At 41.1% G+C, this 18,498-nt stretch overlaps 1 protein-coding gene across 1 annotated transcript in view; it reads left to right on the top strand.

Annotated features, from left to right (window-relative positions):
- The window catches only part of LOC120517846, a 36,842-nt gene extending 20,630 nt beyond the window's left edge, over positions 1 to 16,212 (top strand). The window contains exons 3-4 of the mRNA XM_039740348.1: positions 1,622 to 1,764; positions 15,216 to 16,212. Coding sequence (XP_039596282.1) covers positions 1,622 to 1,764; positions 15,216 to 15,311 — 239 coding nt within the window. The 3' untranslated portion in view covers positions 15,312 to 16,212. The remainder of the gene's footprint in view (positions 1 to 1,621; positions 1,765 to 15,215) is intronic.
- Positions 16,213 to 18,498: the final 2,286 nt, after the last annotated feature.

The following is an 18,498-nucleotide window of genomic DNA, read 5'->3' as shown; positions in this document are numbered from 1 at the left end:
CCTGTTCCAGGTTAGTCTCTGACTAACGTGCACGTGGGCTTGACGTCTGTCTAGACTTGGATGTAGCTTTAAGTTTCCTTTCCGTTTCTTTCTGACCCCCTTTTTGTTACTCATGTTTATATACTGGAGTGGAAACTCCTCAGGTTGGGTAAATAGAGGATACCTCAAAATAATAAGAAATAAGATAAAAAATAAAGCCGCTGCTAACACAGCTCCGCTTCAGACGTCCATCTCCCGTAATGGACGAGACCATTTTCACTTTAACTTTAAAACTTTTGTAAAAACAGTACCTTCATTTCCGGCCCTGGGCGTGGTTAAATCTTTCTCGCAGAATTTATAAAGCGGCTCGTGTTGTGAAGGGGGGGCGGCTGAACGCACGCTAAGGAGATGCCTTCGGATCATCCGCTGTCTTTCTGCTGCTGCTGCTGGCGAGCTGCATGTTCTTTTTGTCACGCTGCATGTCGATCATTTAAAAGACTGTACAGCAGCTGTCCTTTTGCCACTTCGCGTCTTGGATCATCTACTGGCTTGCCGCTGCGTGTTCTGCTTGTCTTTGTCATTGTTTTAAGAGCTGGGAGCCCATGAGCACATGTCTGCCAAAAGCTTTCCAACAACTGCTTGGTTAGATGTCCATGAACTTGTTTTAAATGTTGTCTCACTGCCTTGTCTCGCGGGATGTCAAATTGTGTTCACGTGATGGTACAGTGTCTCTCGCGGGATGTCAAATTGTCTTTGCGTGATATTACAGTGTCTCTCACGGGACATAAAATTGTCTTTGTGTGACGTTAAAGTGTCTCTCATGTGACGTCAAATTGTCTTCGCGTACTCGCAGGATGTCAAATTGTCTTCTGAGAAGATCACATCTCATCTCCCTAGTCTCCCTCCCAGGATTTTTTTTTATAATAGAGAGATTCTTTCTCTGTTTTTTATTTCATACTGTTAACTTTTATTCTATGTAAAGCAAATTGGTCAGCTTCTAGTTGTCTTAAATATGCTTTATAAATAATAAAAAAACAAATAAAACTACACAGAGTATTTAGTGGCCGAGCTTCTGTCCCCTGATGGTGACTTCCCTAAGATTTGCCATGTCACCACCACTGGGGTCACCTTTTTTCTCTGACCTTGAGGTGTTGCAGGACCGTGTCCCTGTCTAACATCACCTGTTCATGCCTGGCAATTGTGGGTCTGACGTTATTAAATGTTACTTTGTGCTCTTTTTTACATATATTTTTTAAAGCAGTATCTGAAATACATTACTCTGAAGTGAAAGTCCATGGCTATTGCTTTTTCAAATCTTCAGTCTGAAGAATTCAGCACTGGCAGGTTCGGATATTCTGGATGACAGATGTGCTGGGTTCGTATTTCTCTAGCCTACTGCTACATCAGACAATAGGATAGGAATTTGACGCTGAACCTCCATGAAAGTTGGACAGATGAAACGTTCTTCTCATAGTCGCTGAAGTCAGTTTCATGAGGGAGATGGCCATGTGCAAGTTCTTTCAATTTCTGGAAATGTATTACCATCCTCTCTGTGTCAGGCAGATTTTAGATGAAGCATTTGTTCTTCTATTTGCATGTGCTAAAACTGGAAACTACATGATGGTTTTGTAACTTTTTGCAGGTGTCAAGACAACTTTAAAAGAAAGTCAGTGCAACAAGGAATTCAAGCTGGACATGTCAACCATGTTGATTGCCACCTCCATTACTGCAATCTTTGTTTTGTTGATAGTGTTTTTGGGTATGTGGCTCTGGAAGACAAATCTGGTAAGTAAATATCAACACTCCATAACTTCATTGAGAACATTTGTGTTAAAGCAGGACTTCAGATCCTAGACCTTCATAATTGTTGTCCTGTGTGTCCCAAGATTCATCACCAAAAAGGGTGCCGGGCAGTGTGGTTGTAATGGTTGAGAATTAGGAGGTTGTGGGTTCAAATCCCGCTACTGACACTGTCTGACCATGAGTAAGTCACTTCACCTGCCTGTGCTTGAGTTGGAAAAATAAAAGAAATGGAACTGGGTGTATCTCAAATGTTGTAAGTCACCTTAGAGAAAAAGGTCATCAGTTAAATAATATAAAGAACAGCTGGGTCGATAACCTGCCCATGAGTCGCTCAGATCAATAACTGAACGTGGAAGCCAGAACTGTGTGACTCGAGTCACATGACCTCACCCACATTAGACTCAAGTCATAATTATTCTGACTTGTAGCTTTCTTAATAAAATCTTGTGACCACTAGTGGGTGTAACAGTACCCCAAACCCCAAACACAGCAACACAGGCACAAGTCCCAGGATCAAAAGACCTTTTCTTTTCCAGAATACCTTGTACAAGATTTGCCTTCTAAATTATAATCAGCAGCAAAGTTACAATCCCACCCAGCAAACCTTGTAGACCACCTCCCAACTCTAATTGTCTTTCCTAGGTGGTGTGGTTTATTTTCAAAGTACTTCCAGTGTTATAAATATTGAACGATAGAAACACTTCCAGGGCAGGCAGAAGTTCCACAAAACTGGGTGGTCTTTTCCCCTCGGCAGCACCCTCTGTCGGCACTCAAGGACACTGACAGATCCAAGCTTTCTGAACTAGATAGATAGATAGATAGATAGATAGATAGATAGATAGATAGATAGATAGATAGATAGATAGATAGATAGATAGATACTTTATTAATCTCAAGGGGAAATTCACATAATTCAGCAGCAGCATACTGATACAAAAAAAAATTTAAATTAAATTAAAGAGTAATACAAATGCAGGTAAAAACAGACAATAACTTTGAATAATGTTAATGTTTACCCATGGGGTGAAACTGAAGAGTCGCATAGTGTGGGGGAAGAACGATCTCCTCAGTCTGTCAGTGGAGCAGGATGGTGACAGCAGTCTGTTGCTGAAGCTGTTCCTCTGTCTGGAGATGATCCTCTTCAGTGGATGCAGTGGATTCTCCATGATTGACATGAGCCTGCTCAGTGCCCGTCGCTCTGCCACGGATGTCAAACTGTCCAGCTCCGTGCCTACAATAGAGCCTGCCTTCCTCACCAGTTTGTCCAGGCGTGAGGTGCCCCTCTTCTTTATGCTGCCTCCCCAGCACACCATCACGTAGAAGAGGGCGCTCGCCACAACTGTCTGATAGAACATCTGCAGCATCTTATTGCAGATGTTGAAAGACGCCAGCCTTCTAAGGAAGTATAATCAGCTCTGACCTTTCTTACACAGAGCATCAGTACTGGCAGTCCAGTCCAATTTATCATCCAGCTGAACTCCCCGGGTTTTTTTAGGTCTGTACCCTCTGCACAGTCGCCTCTGATGATCACGGGGTCCATGAGGAGCTTGGGACTCCTAAAATCCACCACCAGCTCCTTGGTCTTGCTGGCGTTCAGGTGTAAGTGGTCTGAGTCGCACCATTTAACAAAGTCCTTGATTAGCTTCCTATAAATCCCAGGCAAAACTGCGGGAGTCCAAAATGGGACCACGCCAGAAGAACACTGCCACTCCTCATGTTGGGGGGTGAAATTGTCCCAAACATCCAGGTTCCCTCAGTCCTCCCATTATGGTCTCTCCTTGACTGGGATTAAAACTGGAAACCACATTTATATCACTTAGGGGAGCTGAGCTTTACGCTCAAAGTAATCTGACACTAGGATTTCATGAGGTGATATTTCATTGTATCTCTCTTTTCACACAGTAGTCTGATAAATGTATCTAATTTCGCAAACCACATTCACTTGATTAGCTCGTATTTTATGAATAGCAGAATGAGTTACTTATGCTAATCTAAAAAAAATACAAACATGCAATGCTGCCAGGAAATTGTCCCTCTGTGTTTCTTCTTTGAAGAGCCGATCGTGACGCCTCTCAGAAGAAGCAGCATACGGTGGATGGCTTTCTTGCCACAACTCGACCATTCTGTCCTCCTTCCTGGGAATCCAAAGACGTTTATAGCCCACAGCATAAACAGGGAGTTGCCTCCTGAATAGTCAATTGGAGATGAAACCCTGAATTGGCTCGTTTTTTTTTTACCACATCACAAAACTATCAGGACCCCCAATTCAATTCACAGTGTGTCAGAATGTATCTCATACTTTGCAAGTAGCGACTTTCAAGTGATTTTCTGCTGCTTGGATAAACCATTTGATAGCTTGAAAGCTTGGCAGAAAATTGTGTACTGGACACCTGACCTTTGCTGGTGGGCTGAAAGAAAGAGTCTAAAAATACAGCCACATTATAAAATGTGCTTTGAGTCAGTAGATTTATTTCTTAAGAAAGATGAAGTGTACAGTAGTATAGTAAAATACAGTATAGTGTAGTATATTGCATTTGATGTGTAAGGGAATGGGCGCTACCAGTGGTGCCACGCTTAGGGACACCGTAGAGTCTTGATGTGTTATGGCCAAGTTGCTTGTAGCTGTCAGACTTTTCGAGAAGGGCTGAGATATCACAGTATGGTACCATTAGGAATTTATATTAAAAAAAAAATGTTAATTTTTTTAATTTGCACAAATTGGGTGTTCTTATTCTTGTTTTGGGGTTTTTTTCAGTGCCAGCAATCTGATTCTGCAATTCATTGTGCCATTTCTCGCTGCCATTTCGGTTATTTAGAGGTGTCGCTGTTTTGTGACTCCTGTTGTTAAGACAGCAAACCCTGTTGTTAGGGGCGTATCCTCAGAGGCCGTGACCTCCCAGTAACAATGTGACGGGTCAAAAGGTTGTCTTTCAGAGAATTTCTCATCCAAATTTGAGGATATAAAGCCTTTTTTGAATGTCCTTTTGACAATTTCAAAACTCTTCGTCTTCATTTGTTTCTAGCTTACACTAGTGGTTAGTTTTTGACTATAATTTTTCTCTCTCGTTTTATCTTTGGTTATGTAGCAAATTGATATCCCAGTTTAGACTTGTATTTCAGCTTTTGAATGTGTCTTCTTTTCTGGTCACCTTCATAAAATTCTCCTTGCTAGCGTGCCTTGTGTAACAGCTACTTGTGTTATGCAGCCTGAGCCACAAACAACTTGAATTTCATAACTGATTAGATGGTTAAAGTTAATGTCACATTATGTGACTTCCAGTCATGGAGCATGTCAGATCTGCCGATCGCCACCAGATGATCTCAGTTTATGAGGATGACAATTGCTGCCCATGTTACAATTACCTTCCATCACAGTCTTGCTCTCCCCTATTTGTGAAAGACAATAATGTACTGCCTAAAGGAGCTGGAACGGAGACACTGCATGTCGGGCCGCTCCTACTCTCAGGTAAGCACTCAGTAGAAGTGTCCTTTCCTCCTTGCTGAATGGGCGCTGTGCCTTGCTTGCTTTCTCTGGCTCTCTCTTCCTCTCTCTTTCTCACTAGTCTGTTTTCCTCTTCCGCTTTCATTTTTTCCTCCTTCTTTTTCTTGTGCTGACCATCCCTTATATGCACAACACCACAGTTCCGAACTGCGGAGAGCCAATGAAGCAATTAAGACAGAACACACCCTCACGTGTAAGCGTGCGCCATCTCAACCACCACAACAACCTCCTGCACCTGTGTGAGCACGCACACCCACGGAGATCAAGCCGGTTATTTATTTATTTACTAGCAAAATACTTGCACTTCACAGTGGAGAAGTAGTGTGTTAAAGAAGTTATGAAAAAGAAAAGGAAACATTTTAAAAATAACATAACATGATTGTCAATGTAATTATCGTAGGTTTATTTTAGTATAGAGAGTGAATTTGATGATTATAACGAAAAGGCAGAAGTCACCATCAGGAAGACGTGAAGCAAGGTGAACAATAAAAGGCTTGAAGCAGTGGAGTAAAGAAGAAGGGAGCAGTGAGCACGATGAACAGCTGAGGAAAATAAGGAAGTGAGTGAGGAGGCACATGAGCGCGGGATGTCGTTAATGTATACAGGCAAGGAGCCAACCACGTGGTAGGTACGTGGACAGTGGCCGTGTGGAAAAAGGAAAGGGGACTGGGGTGGCCCTTGTGCATCTCTGCCATGAAATAAATCATCTGTTAATGGAAATAAGGAATGAAACTGATAAAAAGGAGAGGTCAATTCCAAAAGTTCCTTACGGCATAATGGTGAGAACTGACAAAAAGAAGATAGTTTGTTACGGGGCACGGCGCGAAATGAAATATACTTAATGTTTGTAAGTACTGTGTAAAGGAGGAGCATGGGAAATTTGGGCTTCCTATGTATATTGGAAGTCGCAGAAATAGTGAGGAGGGGTTTCCCCTATCTATAAATACAATTTAGGGGGTACACCCATTTCCCCCCTTAGGTGTTGCAGTAGGACATGAAACATACCTAACTTTTGTAAGCACACTGTAAGAAATGAGCACGAGAAATTTCAGCTTCCAACCTATATGGAGAGTGGGAGAATTAGTGATGAGTCAGTGAGTGCTTTGCCTTTTATATGTATAGATTTATTTAAAAAATGGACCAGCTGTTTATCGGCCGACCCGCTATACCACACTCCTTTACTCCTTTACTCCTTAAACCACCAGAACTAGCTATAGTCAGTTCCCAGTGCAATTTGCCAGCATGCTGGAGCTGATCAGTCAGTTTCGTGCATTTGTTGAGCAGCCCGCTCATGACCACTGCCAGCCTGCTAACAAATCAGCATCACTGTCCCTGGGATTCATCCCTTGCATTAGACTGGCCTGCCAGCATCAGTGTTGGCCTCTGTGTGTTTACGTGCAGCCAGTTTAAGCGCAGTTGGCTCAGTAATTTACTGAATTTCATCAATGGCATCAGTTGCACGATGTACATATAATAATAGTTTTTTATAGTTTTTTACAGTTCATTGGCAGTGTGTAAAGTGATCCGTGTTGCAGTTATTGTGATGCTCTTTGCATGAAAAAAATACGTGCTCCATTAAAATTTGACTTTCTATTTGTGAATTGTGATGTTTCCTTAAAAAAGTGCAGCTAAAAAGTATTTGGAGTCCAGGGGGTGCATTAACCCCCAAGTATGTGGCAGTTGTCACAAAAATGAGACATAAACAGATAAAGGTTTGGGGCAGCCACCCGTATAATATGGTATCCTGGCTGCAAAGTCGTTTTTTATCAAATACACAGCACTGATGTGCATAGAACTGAGTCCAGAACAAGACTAGGGGAAAAGGGAAAAAGGGTAGGCTTTTAAAGGGGAAGACAGGAAGTGAGGTCATAAGGATTGGGCCCATGTTCTTCAATCATTGGTTCGAGCCCGGACGTGACATTACAGGGGCCGGAGCCGGTAAGGTCTACTTCCATTGGCTCGGTCCCGGAAGTGACGTCAATAGAGCCAGGTGGAATCTCCCGGGAAGGGTCTACAGGAAAGGGAGAAAAAGAATCAGTGCAATCTGCCACATCCCGGCATGCCTCAGAACTGCCTTCACTCAAGCCCTTTAACTGCCTCCCATGCGCACGTGTGTGGCACAGTTTAAGGGTTAAAGTTTGTCGGTGCACAGTTTTGTAAATGAAGTATTGTTGAACTATTTCCTTAAGTTATAAATATACAGAATTACACAAAGAAGTAACTTGAATATGAGAGTTGGTTATGTAGTTATATTACTCTCAGGTGACATAGCCTTTCAAAATTGTAATTCTATAAAAATTGAGTTTAGGAGTAAACTGTGTTAAGTTGATAGTAATATACAAATTAGTTCAAAGTAAAGTTGCTAATACTTCTTACTAGGAATTATTTTTTCTGAGAAAGTCTGTTCACAGCTTATATGATAACATCAGACATTATCATCATTTGACTATTTGCAGTTAGTGGTGAAGAACTTTATTTACTTCTGTCCTATCAGCTAAGATTTGACTCGACTTGCTTGATTAAATCCATTGACTTGACTTGACTTTGCTTGAATGTAATGTTTATAACTCAAGACTTGACCTGAAACTTGAACATTAGGACTTGAAGTTCACACAACACTTGCACATGTAGGACCCATCTCTGGTGGAAGGTCCCCGAGGAGAGTTTTTCTTTGGGTACTTCAGTTTTCCTCTGACTGCTCAAACACAATCATGTCAGACTAAATGGTGCCTCTGCACTAGCCTGGTGACAGTGACTGTGTGGGAGTGAAGGACTGTGCGGTGCAATGGACTGGACTGCAACTAATGTTGCCAGAGATGGTTTGATTGATGGGTAAATTAGTGAGTGGCCTTTTTAAATGGAATATCTAAACAGACGTCATTATGTGGCCGGATTGTTTCAGGTGCAAGGTGGAAACAACAGAAGGCTGGAGTGTCAATTAAATTCCCCAATAGGCCATGTTGGCTGTTGTTTTTTGTTCCAGCCAATCTGTAAATCAGATGCTAGTTAATAATTTATTCAAATGGCTTGTGTAAAGAGGAGAAAAGACAATGTTAAAGTGTTGGGGCATCACCCTGACGACCTAGTATGATTGAAATAAAGTAAGGAAAAACACGCAGCAGCTTGCGAATAACATCCTTGCAGATGGGAGCTCAGAACTGAACTGAACTCCAAACGGCCGAAAATCTGGTCATATTGGTTCCAGGCAGAAAGGAGCGGGTCCAAGAGGGCAGATAACAGAAGTAAAGTCAGTGATGGAACGGCCTTCTGTCTTCCATTCTGCAGAGAGAGGAAAAGAGAAGGCCTGAGAACACAGCGCCAACCCCTGGCACGGCAGGTAATTACCATCACCAGAGCCCGTAAGCAGAGGCGTAGCTTGGGGGCGGTTCACCACGGGTGGCACATTTTTCGGGGTGGCATTATTGGCCAAAAGGCACAGTACAATTCGTGTGTAAGCAGCAGGGTTTGGAAAAACATCACTCATGAATGAAAAAAGTAAAATTCTCTGATTTTTATCCACAAATGCTTCAAAAATAATTTTCAGGCTGTCCTTCTGTGATGGCATCAGACACAGCAGTTGAAATTTATGAGGAAATAACAAAAATAAACATAATCATTACACCAATAATAATTTCTAGCAAGATAAATAACTAATTTACAATTTATAATTTTGTTTCATTACCAATTCCAAATGCGTTCTTGCACCTATCTATCACTTGTACACTACGCTGGTTCTGGTTTTCGGAGCGTAATTATATTAAACTACTAATCAGAACACGGCTTATCAGTGCGTCTATACCATATTCGTGTCTAGTTGATGCTTATAAATAATTCTATGTGAAAAATTATTGCTGTTTCTCTATATATGAATAAATGTGTGCAAAATTTTAATTTTCTATTTAAATATTCAGATATGTTGGAGGGTGGAAAATTGAAGCACCGCCCTGCCCGTCCCGAGCAGCACGAACTCGAGCTGCGCTACTGCATGTAAACTGCCTCCCAGGCACACGCGCGGGACACTTGCTGTTGATTTTATTCTGTCACAGGTGACCTTTGCAATAATGCACTGATACTTTATTGGGAGAAAAACAGTAGAATCTTTTGTAAATGGGACCTTACTAGTCTCTCTTTTTCTCACTTGAAATATATTCTGGTGCAAATGGGAACAAATTGCCTTTTGATTCTATTATTATTGGCTGCATCCTTAATTTGAAAATAAAAACATAAAAAAACACACTTTGAAAGTTAAAAAGACAATTAAGTTTTCTAAATCATATTGAGTGACTGAACTAACATTTAATCTAATTAAGGATTTTGATGGGATGAAAACCCTGCAGCTCTTTAGCAACTGAGTTTAAACCTCTGATTTAAAGAGGGTGCATTTCGAATCAGGTGTTAGTGGGTGTGTATGGTACACTATCCATCCATCCATTATCCAACCCGCTATATCCTAACTACAGGATCACGGGGGTCTGCTGGAGCCAACACAGGGCACAAGGCAGGATGCCAGCCCACCGCAGGGCACACACATACACTAGGGACAATTTAGAATCGCCAATGCACCTAACCTGTATGTCTTTGGACTGTGGGAGGAAACCGGAGTATCCGGAGGAAATCCACGCAGACACGGGGAGAACTTGCAAACTCCACGCAGGGAGGACCCAGGAAGTGAACCCGGGTCTCCAAACTGCGAGGCAGCAGCGGCGCTACTTACTGCACCACCATGCCACCCTTATAGTGCACCACTTTTCAATAAATAACAAACAAGTCAATTCACTTCTTTGTGTTGCAGCATTTTAAAGAGATTGGGGACTGTGAGCTGCAAGAAAGGAGGTTTAAAAACAAGAGTTTCTAACCGACAGATTGGCTCAAAAGCAGACATCAACCAGATTTAAAAGGCCGCTCCATATAGGAAATCAGTCAGTTGCTCATTTTCCAACCCACTTGTCGCAGGGGTCTGCTGGAGCCTCTCCCAGCTAGTGCAGGGTACAAGGCAGGGAACAAACCCTGTATAGGGTGCCAGTCCACACACTCCAAATACACACACGGGCCAATTTAGGAATGCTAATTTACCCAACCTGCATATCTCTGGACTGTGGGAGGAAACCCAGGCAGACACGGAGAGAACATGCAAACTCCATGCAGGAAGGATCTGGGACGCAAACCCAGGTCTCCTTACTGCTTACTTCCTGACTGGTCTTACTTACTGTTTACTGTACCGCTGTGACACCTTCTATGTAGGAAATGACCGCCTCTAATTTGTTTTACAGCGCATTCCATTTTAGTTCATTGGTATAACTAAAAATATTGAAAGACGCATGGGGCTTTAACAAATTTAGAAAGTTACATTTCTGTTGGCGAAAACACAGGAGCAGACTTACTATTTATCAAGGAGAACCAAAGCAGCAAAATCCAGTAAAAAAACACCTAGGGCTGCCAGACGTCCCTTATTTGATAATTTTGTCCCCTGTCCCATAATGAACTTTCAGGTATATCCAAATGTCCCGTATTTAGTTCATTTTCAAATTTTGTAATGAAAATATATTTTTACTACCTTCTTACGGTACTTAGTTGTAACTTTATTTGTAATTATACTTTTTTTTTCAGATTCTCTTGATGAAATAACCAAAATGTAACGAGGAAACTAGTGTTTGCTGCCTGTTTGCAACTTATGGTTGGCTGAGGACAGCGACACTCTTACTGTTTTGCTCTCCAGCCGCACTGCTGTGCAGTTCTGGATCAGCATTACAGCATACAGGATCAACAAAGTGCATTGTTACTACCCGTCACGGCCCACGTTTTTTCTAACTTAAAAACTTATCCCACTACACCCCAAGATGCCTAAACGTAAATTTCGTGATGAATATTCCAGCGAATGGACATTTATCAAACAAGGCAGAAGCTGTTCTGAAGCAAACTGTGGTGTATGTAATTGCACTTTCAGTAAATAATTTTCAAATGATTTTACTTTTGCTTTCCTCATAACCACGGCCGGATTAAGATGGGTGCTATTGATGCTGCAGCATTAGGCCCATTCCTGAAATAGGCCCAGATGAAAACAGACGAGAATTTTCCAGAAGTTGAACAGTTTTCCTTTGCTATATTAACCTCAAAATAATTCTTAGAATGAAATTTGGAGTTCGACTTTTGGACACCTAGACACAGTGTTACTTATTATACAGTTACTATTGTTCTTTGCGCTGTGACATAACTATAACGTCGTTGTGTTTATTGTTAGCCGAAGATTTCAAGTTAATGTTATCAGTTTTACGTTAAACAGTTTACTTAGTAATTTAGTTGCGCTTTTTGGGCCCAGATGAAAACAGACGAGAATGTTCCGGAAGTTGAACAGATTTCCGTTGCTATATTAACCTCAAAATAATTCTTAGAATGAAATTTGGAGTCCGACTTTTGGACACCTAGAAACAGTGTTACTTATTACACAGTTACTATTGTTCTTTGCGCTGTGACGTAACTATAACGTTGTTGTGTTTATTGTTAACCAAAGATTTCAAGTTAATGCTATCAATTTTATATTAAAAAGTTTACTAAGTAATTTAGTTGCATTTTTTGCAATATCGTTGGGGTTCTTGCCACTTTATTATTGTCCATTAAGTGCCACGTAATATATTTTTCACCTTGAAAGTTAGTTGTGCAGTAAAAATCGATGGCTATTTAAACGGTTATCTGTAAAGGTAAAACTAAAATCCGGTCCGCGGGCCCGGCATAGATGTTTAGAATTTTTTAAATCCTCGACAGGATTCTGCTCTATTATGAAATTTAAATCGTGGACAAATTTTTACCCTCAAGAGCCTGAAATGAGTCACTTTGACCCAATGTGGCTGCAAATTAATTTTTTCTTACTCTGTTTTGTAAGAGAATTGCGAAATTTTGTGTATTTCATTGTTAGGTTTTCTGCATTAAGTGCACTTTTCAGACAATTGCTATTGAATGTCAATGTTACATAGTTTGATGTTAATCTCGAGTTGTTACGATACTATGTCGTTATTGTTCAATAAAGTTCAATAAAGGCTGGCTGGTTGCATCGCAAGCAATTAAGGCTCCTTGGTCGGTCTGAGTGCACATGTACGGTGAGTGTCGAGTGCACCAATGCCGAGACATTTTTTGTGCTGCAGCATCAGGCCCAATTTCGTCTTAATCCGGCCCTGCTCATAACCCATTAAAATCCTTGCTTTATGTTTTTAACTTATGTCTCTACTTTTGTATAATATATTGGTCTGGGTATATAGGGGGCATATATAAATTTATATATATAGTAATATGGAGAGAGATTTTAAGATTGTCCCGTATTTCTAATTTTCTAATCTGGCAACCCTAATAACAACTAAAATGCAATGTATTGCTGCATGGTACGTATGTATTTTCTGTTGCTCTTTTAGTTAGTCTGCAACCCTTAAAAAGACTGTTTGCTCTGCTATTCTAAGATGGTGACAGCATGGCTGTGGCAGGTTTACCTTTTTATTGGATTCTGTGGCGGTTGGTACTAAAGCAGCTCTTTTCGGTAATTGTCTGCTAGCACAGACCACTTCCTTACGCTGACTGAGCCCTTCTTCTTTTTCATCCTGCCTTTCCTGTTAGGGGTCGGCTCAAATTATTGCTGCTCTCCAAGCCTCTCTGCTTGATGTTAGCTGCAGGCCTATCTCTCTCGTCTGTCTTCTTTAATGAAATCCATTCATCTCTTCCCCTTTCTGCTACACTACCCATTTGGCTAAGTGTTCCTCCTCCATTCTTTGCACATGTCTGCCAGAAAACAGAACTGTTTAGAAGTGGAACGCCTCTTACCTCAACTGGTGCCCCACCTTTTGATGCTGATTGGTCAACTGATTACTTTTTAGTTTCTGGCACTATGAAAGTGTGGCCTCGTGTCGGAATGCTGCTAAGCAATATGCAATATGCCTGCCTTTCCTTTAGTTATGTAATGCAACTTATGAACATGAACTAAAATGCAATTTTAAAATACTGTATTGTAAAGTGAAGCAAAAATTGTGCACCCTAGTGAAAAACAATCAATCATTTGCTTGATTTGTTTTTAATTTTTACACGATAAAACCAAGCCAAAATCAAATGTCCCTCTGCATATTTATTGCATTTTAATGTAGCTAACACGTTTTATTGCATTTAATCGTGGCAAAAATAATCTTCCATACCAAACAACACTCAATACCTCTGAATGACAAAGTGAAAACAATGTTTCAGCAATTTTTGCAAATTTATTGAAAATCACAGGATCTGCTGAGAAGAATGGCAGAAAATCCCCAAATTCAGGTGTGCAAAGCTTGTCACGTCAGACCAAAAGAAGACGCCAGGCCGGAATGGCTGCCAAAAGTGCTTCAATGAAGTATGATTATAAGGTCTGAATATCTGTGTCAGATAATTTTGTATATTAGCCTGATAACTTCATCAAAGGCAACTTACACATTTGCAATACAATTGGTTTCATTTCTTTTGTTTTCCCAGTTGAAGCAGAGCCAGGTGAAGTGATTTGCTCGTGGTCTCTCTGTGTCAGTAGATAGATAGATAGATAGATAGAGAGATACTTTACATTGTCAACTCCAGGTGTATCTGGGTGAGGGTGTGTGATGAACGGGTCCTGCTCCATACTCCCACCTTACTTCTGGGAGCCTCTCGAACCCAACACCGTTGGTAATTTAACTGGATGAGCTGTGCAATGAGGACAAATCACACTGGGAGCAAGAGGATGGTGTAACAGTGTCCAAGTCTTGTCTGGTAGCCTTGTGTCCCCTGACTTACGTACAGCTCCCGCCGGACCGAGACTCGGGTTCCCCAGCGACCAGGGCGCTTACACTGGAGCTCATTCTCCCGAGTCTCCCTGACTCCTGTTGTCTTCCATGGCCTTACACGGAGAGCTAACCACCTTCTGGGACACTCCAGCTCCTGAGATTGTTCAGCTGGAGCGACTGCCTCCTACTGCCACCACTCATCCTGAGGGGCTCTCCTCCCAGCTGCCTGCATGATTCCAGTGAGCCTACTCTCGCTCGCTCGCTCTCACTCTGGCTTTTATGACTTCCAGCCTTCCTCTTCTCTCTGACCTCCATTCTGTGTTCTTTTTCTCTTTTCTTTATTTTTCTCCTCTCTGCACTCGCGCTTCTCCTTTTTATAACGGGGACGTGGCACAGGTGTGGTGATTAACAGCTCCCGGCATCAATTACGGACACGGGCGATCCCACACCTGTGTACTTCAGTGTGGAAACTTCCACGCCCGCATTGTGCCCGGGAACCAGTAATGCCATTCTACCACACCCCCTCCTCAAAGCCTCAAAGTGTGCCGATTATTTATTTAAAACTAGTCATCCATTTAGAGCCACGGACCCACTATATCACAAGGTGTAGGAGTGTGACTGTGCCCAGTGACGGACTGGTATCTTGATCAGGGTTGATTTCTGCTCGCTTACATTTTTGCTAGAATGAGCTTTGTCTGCCGACAACTCTACGCACGTGTGAATCGGCTTGCAAAAAGTTGGATGCACGGGTGAATAATTTCACTTGGGCAGCAACAGAGGTCTTTGAAATTTAGATGCAAAACTATTGTTCTTTACGGGGATTGGTCTTTCATTGGTTTCTCAAGTCCATGAAGGCAGGAATTTTAAAGAACAAAAGAGACACCTTTTATTGGCTAACTAAAAAGATTACAATATGCAAGCTTTCGAGGCAACTCAGGCCCCTTCTTCAGGCAAAAAGGGGCCTGAGTTGCCTCGAAAGCTTGCATATTGTAATCTTTTTAGTTAGCCAATAAAAGGTGTCATTTTGCTTGGCTTTTCTCTACATTCATAATGGCTAACACGGTACAACAACCTAGTACTAAAGAACAAAAGGAAATTTCCGTTCAGCTGGAAAATACACGGGTTTAAAGCCAAATCACTGTTTTTGATGTCTCGCTCTTGTTTTTCAGATCAAGAACCTGTGTTCCAAGAAGCAAACAAAGGAGACCGTTTATGAAGAAATGACAGCCAAGACCAGAGGAAGTGCCAGTCTCCCCATTTTCTAGATCTGGGTCACTTATACACCCTACTGGACATTCATATGTGGCTTTGGCCCACTGCTCCTGTTGTACACAGAAGAGTGTAACAAATTATTAGTATTTTCTTTTAAACTGTGACCTTTCAAAGTCGATCTTTCAGTTTCATATTAGAACAAGAGACATCTTGAATGAAATTTGCAGATTACTTAAGAGAAACAGGGCTGATCTGAGATTACATGTCATATAGTATTTCTGTCATAAAGGCAAGGGATTTCAAACATCCAGGCTGCATCATAAAACTCTATAGAGAACAACAAAGCCTTGTGTAGCTTTTATACCAGCCTATGTTGTCTTGCAGGGATACAAAAATGGGGTGGCTTTGAAGCCTTGGCTCATTATAAAAGGACTGATATAAAATTTGCTACGTGCCTCATACATATGGAGCTTTGAATAATAAACAACAACATTCTCAATCCCACTTATTCCAATTCAGGGTCTTGAGGAAAGTGCAGGTGTGGCAGTATCATGCTGAGAGAAAAATGAAAATATCCAGTCTGACCTGATCTTGACTGTTGCACATCTCTCTTGGGTTGAACTGTAAATTTGCCTCCTATGTTGACTGGACAAAAGGAGTCAAGTGGAAACAAATTAATGGAGAATGACATTAACTTAGAAGACTCTGAAAAAGTCGGCACACAGAGGTGTGGAGCTGTGTATAGCTTCAGTAATAGCTAATTCCTAATGGAAATATTTTTTGTTCGCTTCGCTTGCCATTCCCCGTATGGGCGCTACACGCTAGCCATTTCACAGTTCTGCCAATTACGTATGGGGAAATGGATGTAAACTTTTAGCAGATTATTATTTTCATGGGAATTGTTACTTATGCATAATAGATCTAACTATTTTATATTACAGCGAGTAATTAACCATAATAAAAAAAGTAAAACTTAATAAACTGAAAGAAAATTATGTTTCATGTTGCGTTAGAAGTGTTCATTGCGTTATACAATTTCGTTCTGTTTGGCTTTGAAATTAGAACGCAAATACTTTTAAACTTACACTTTTACTGTAAAACTTCAGTAAAAACAATATTTTCTTCAAAATACTTCAAAAAACAATATTTTCTTCAATATCGCATTGAATTTTGATTCTGTGTTTGGACTTACATCGTGACAATGCAACTTATAACTGCCCGTGAGTGAATATCGTTTCTTTCTCTCTAATAAATAAACTGGCCTTTTCGAATGTTTGTCTCTGTGATTTGTTAATTGTCATAGCAAAAGCTATTCAAACAGGAAACTGTTAACATTCTAATACGAATGACATATCAAGATCTCCTTTGGTGTCTAATGTTAACCGCAGAAGATAAGTCCTACATTACCTTTCTTGTCACCTGTTAAAATTTTACATGTTAGAATTGTTCGACCAATTTTCAATACAACTAATTTTGCCCTAACGCATAGCCCATCGCTCATACATAAATTCTGCAATAACATTACGATGCATTCTTCTTTAAAAAATAATTAGGCCGGTGGAAGACTGAAGTCCTGTCTTGTGCCCTGTGTTGGCTGGGATTGGCTCCAGCAGACCCCCGTGACCCTGTGTTCGGATTCAGCGGGTTAGAAAATGGATGGATTACGACACATCCTTCTTTCAACACTAATTCGGCCGGTGGAAGACCGGACAGTGTTAATGGTTGTAGATATTCTTCATGATATTGTAAGTTAATGTTTTCATCTTCTGCACGATCACCACCAACTGTTTCAGCATAGTCTATTGTTACGTATTTAACCAATTTGCTGTGTAACCGATCGACATTTTTCGCGTTAATTCGTTTGACTTCATCATTTCTTCTGTTGACAACCCTTCATGATGAAATTCTTCAATAAGATTTGGAAATAATAAGTCTTCTTTTATTGGGAATATAAAGTGAGGAAAACGTAAAAATTTATAAGAGCTGAGAGATCAGGAACTGTGTCTGACAAAAGCATTCACACGAATGAGAGGTGAGAGGGCCGTGGATGTGGGACGTTAACCAGGAATGGTTGAGAGGAGGGCAGGACCCCTTTCTAACAACTTGAAAAAATCTCTTGGCAATATTCTCGTCTTGTCTCAAGATTTTCTTTTATAATAGAGAGATAATACCCATTAGACGGCCTAGCGCATGTATAAATCATTTTCTTTTTTAGCTAAATAAATCGGCAATGTTTGGTATGAAATAAATAAAGAATCTCATTTTGAACTGCTCTTTCTGGAGAAGTTTTGCGAGAAGACTCAAATAAATCCATTATTCTTGTATGTTCTGGTGAGAACTAAGGTAGTGAGTGAACCTGGGCAAGGCAGACCACCCTTTTTATTTTAGAGTGTGTTCTGCTGAAACTGTCACCTCAGTGAGCGGCACCTGATTAAACTACGACTGGAGAACCTTATAAGTGCTCAGACCACCTCGACTGGCTCCATGTGGAGTTGTGACGACCGCAATCTCTAGACCTTTCAGATTGTCAAGATTCTCATCCTGTCATTGGTTAGGGTTAGGTGGACCTATCTCAGAGGGAAATTTGATTGACTTGGCCTTAGAAGAATTTTCCACAACTTTGCGCTTGGTTTACTCTCACAGTATGTTTTTGCCCATTGTCCTTCTGTACTATCCATCCTATCAGTTTTGCAGCATTTGGCTGAATCAGAGTGAACAGTACAGCCCTGTACACTGTAGAAATCATCCTGCAACTTCTGCCAGACGTCATATATCATCAATAAACTCCAGTGACTGACTTAAATTGGCTGTCACGCATGCCCTGGCCATCCACTGTGTTTTACAGATGATGTGGTATGCTAAAGATGATGAGCTGTTCCTTCTTTTCTCAATACTCTCCTCTTTCCAACATTCTGGTACATATTGATCTTAGCTTCCTTTGTCCAAAGAAAACTGTTCCAGAACCGGACAGGCATTTAAAAATGTTTTCTAGAAAAGTCTAATCTGTCCTTCCTATGCTCGAGGTTTACCTGTGGTTTGCACCTTGTGGTAAGCCCTCTGTCTTTATTTTCATGAAGTCTTCCCTTGATTGTAGACTCTGGCAATTATAGGCCGACCTCCCGGAGAGTGTTCTTGGTTTGGCTACATGTCGTGATGGGTTCCTCTTCACCAAGGACATAATTCAGCAATCACTCAGCACGATTGTCCAGGCCTTCTGGTTTTGCCGAGTTCCCCAGTGTG

The sequence above is a fragment of the Polypterus senegalus genome, chromosome 17 (assembly GCF_016835505.1).
Source record: "Polypterus senegalus isolate Bchr_013 chromosome 17, ASM1683550v1, whole genome shotgun sequence".
Taxonomy (NCBI): Eukaryota; Metazoa; Chordata; class Cladistia; order Polypteriformes; family Polypteridae; genus Polypterus; species Polypterus senegalus.
This window is presented reverse-complemented; position numbering and strand designations above follow the sequence as displayed.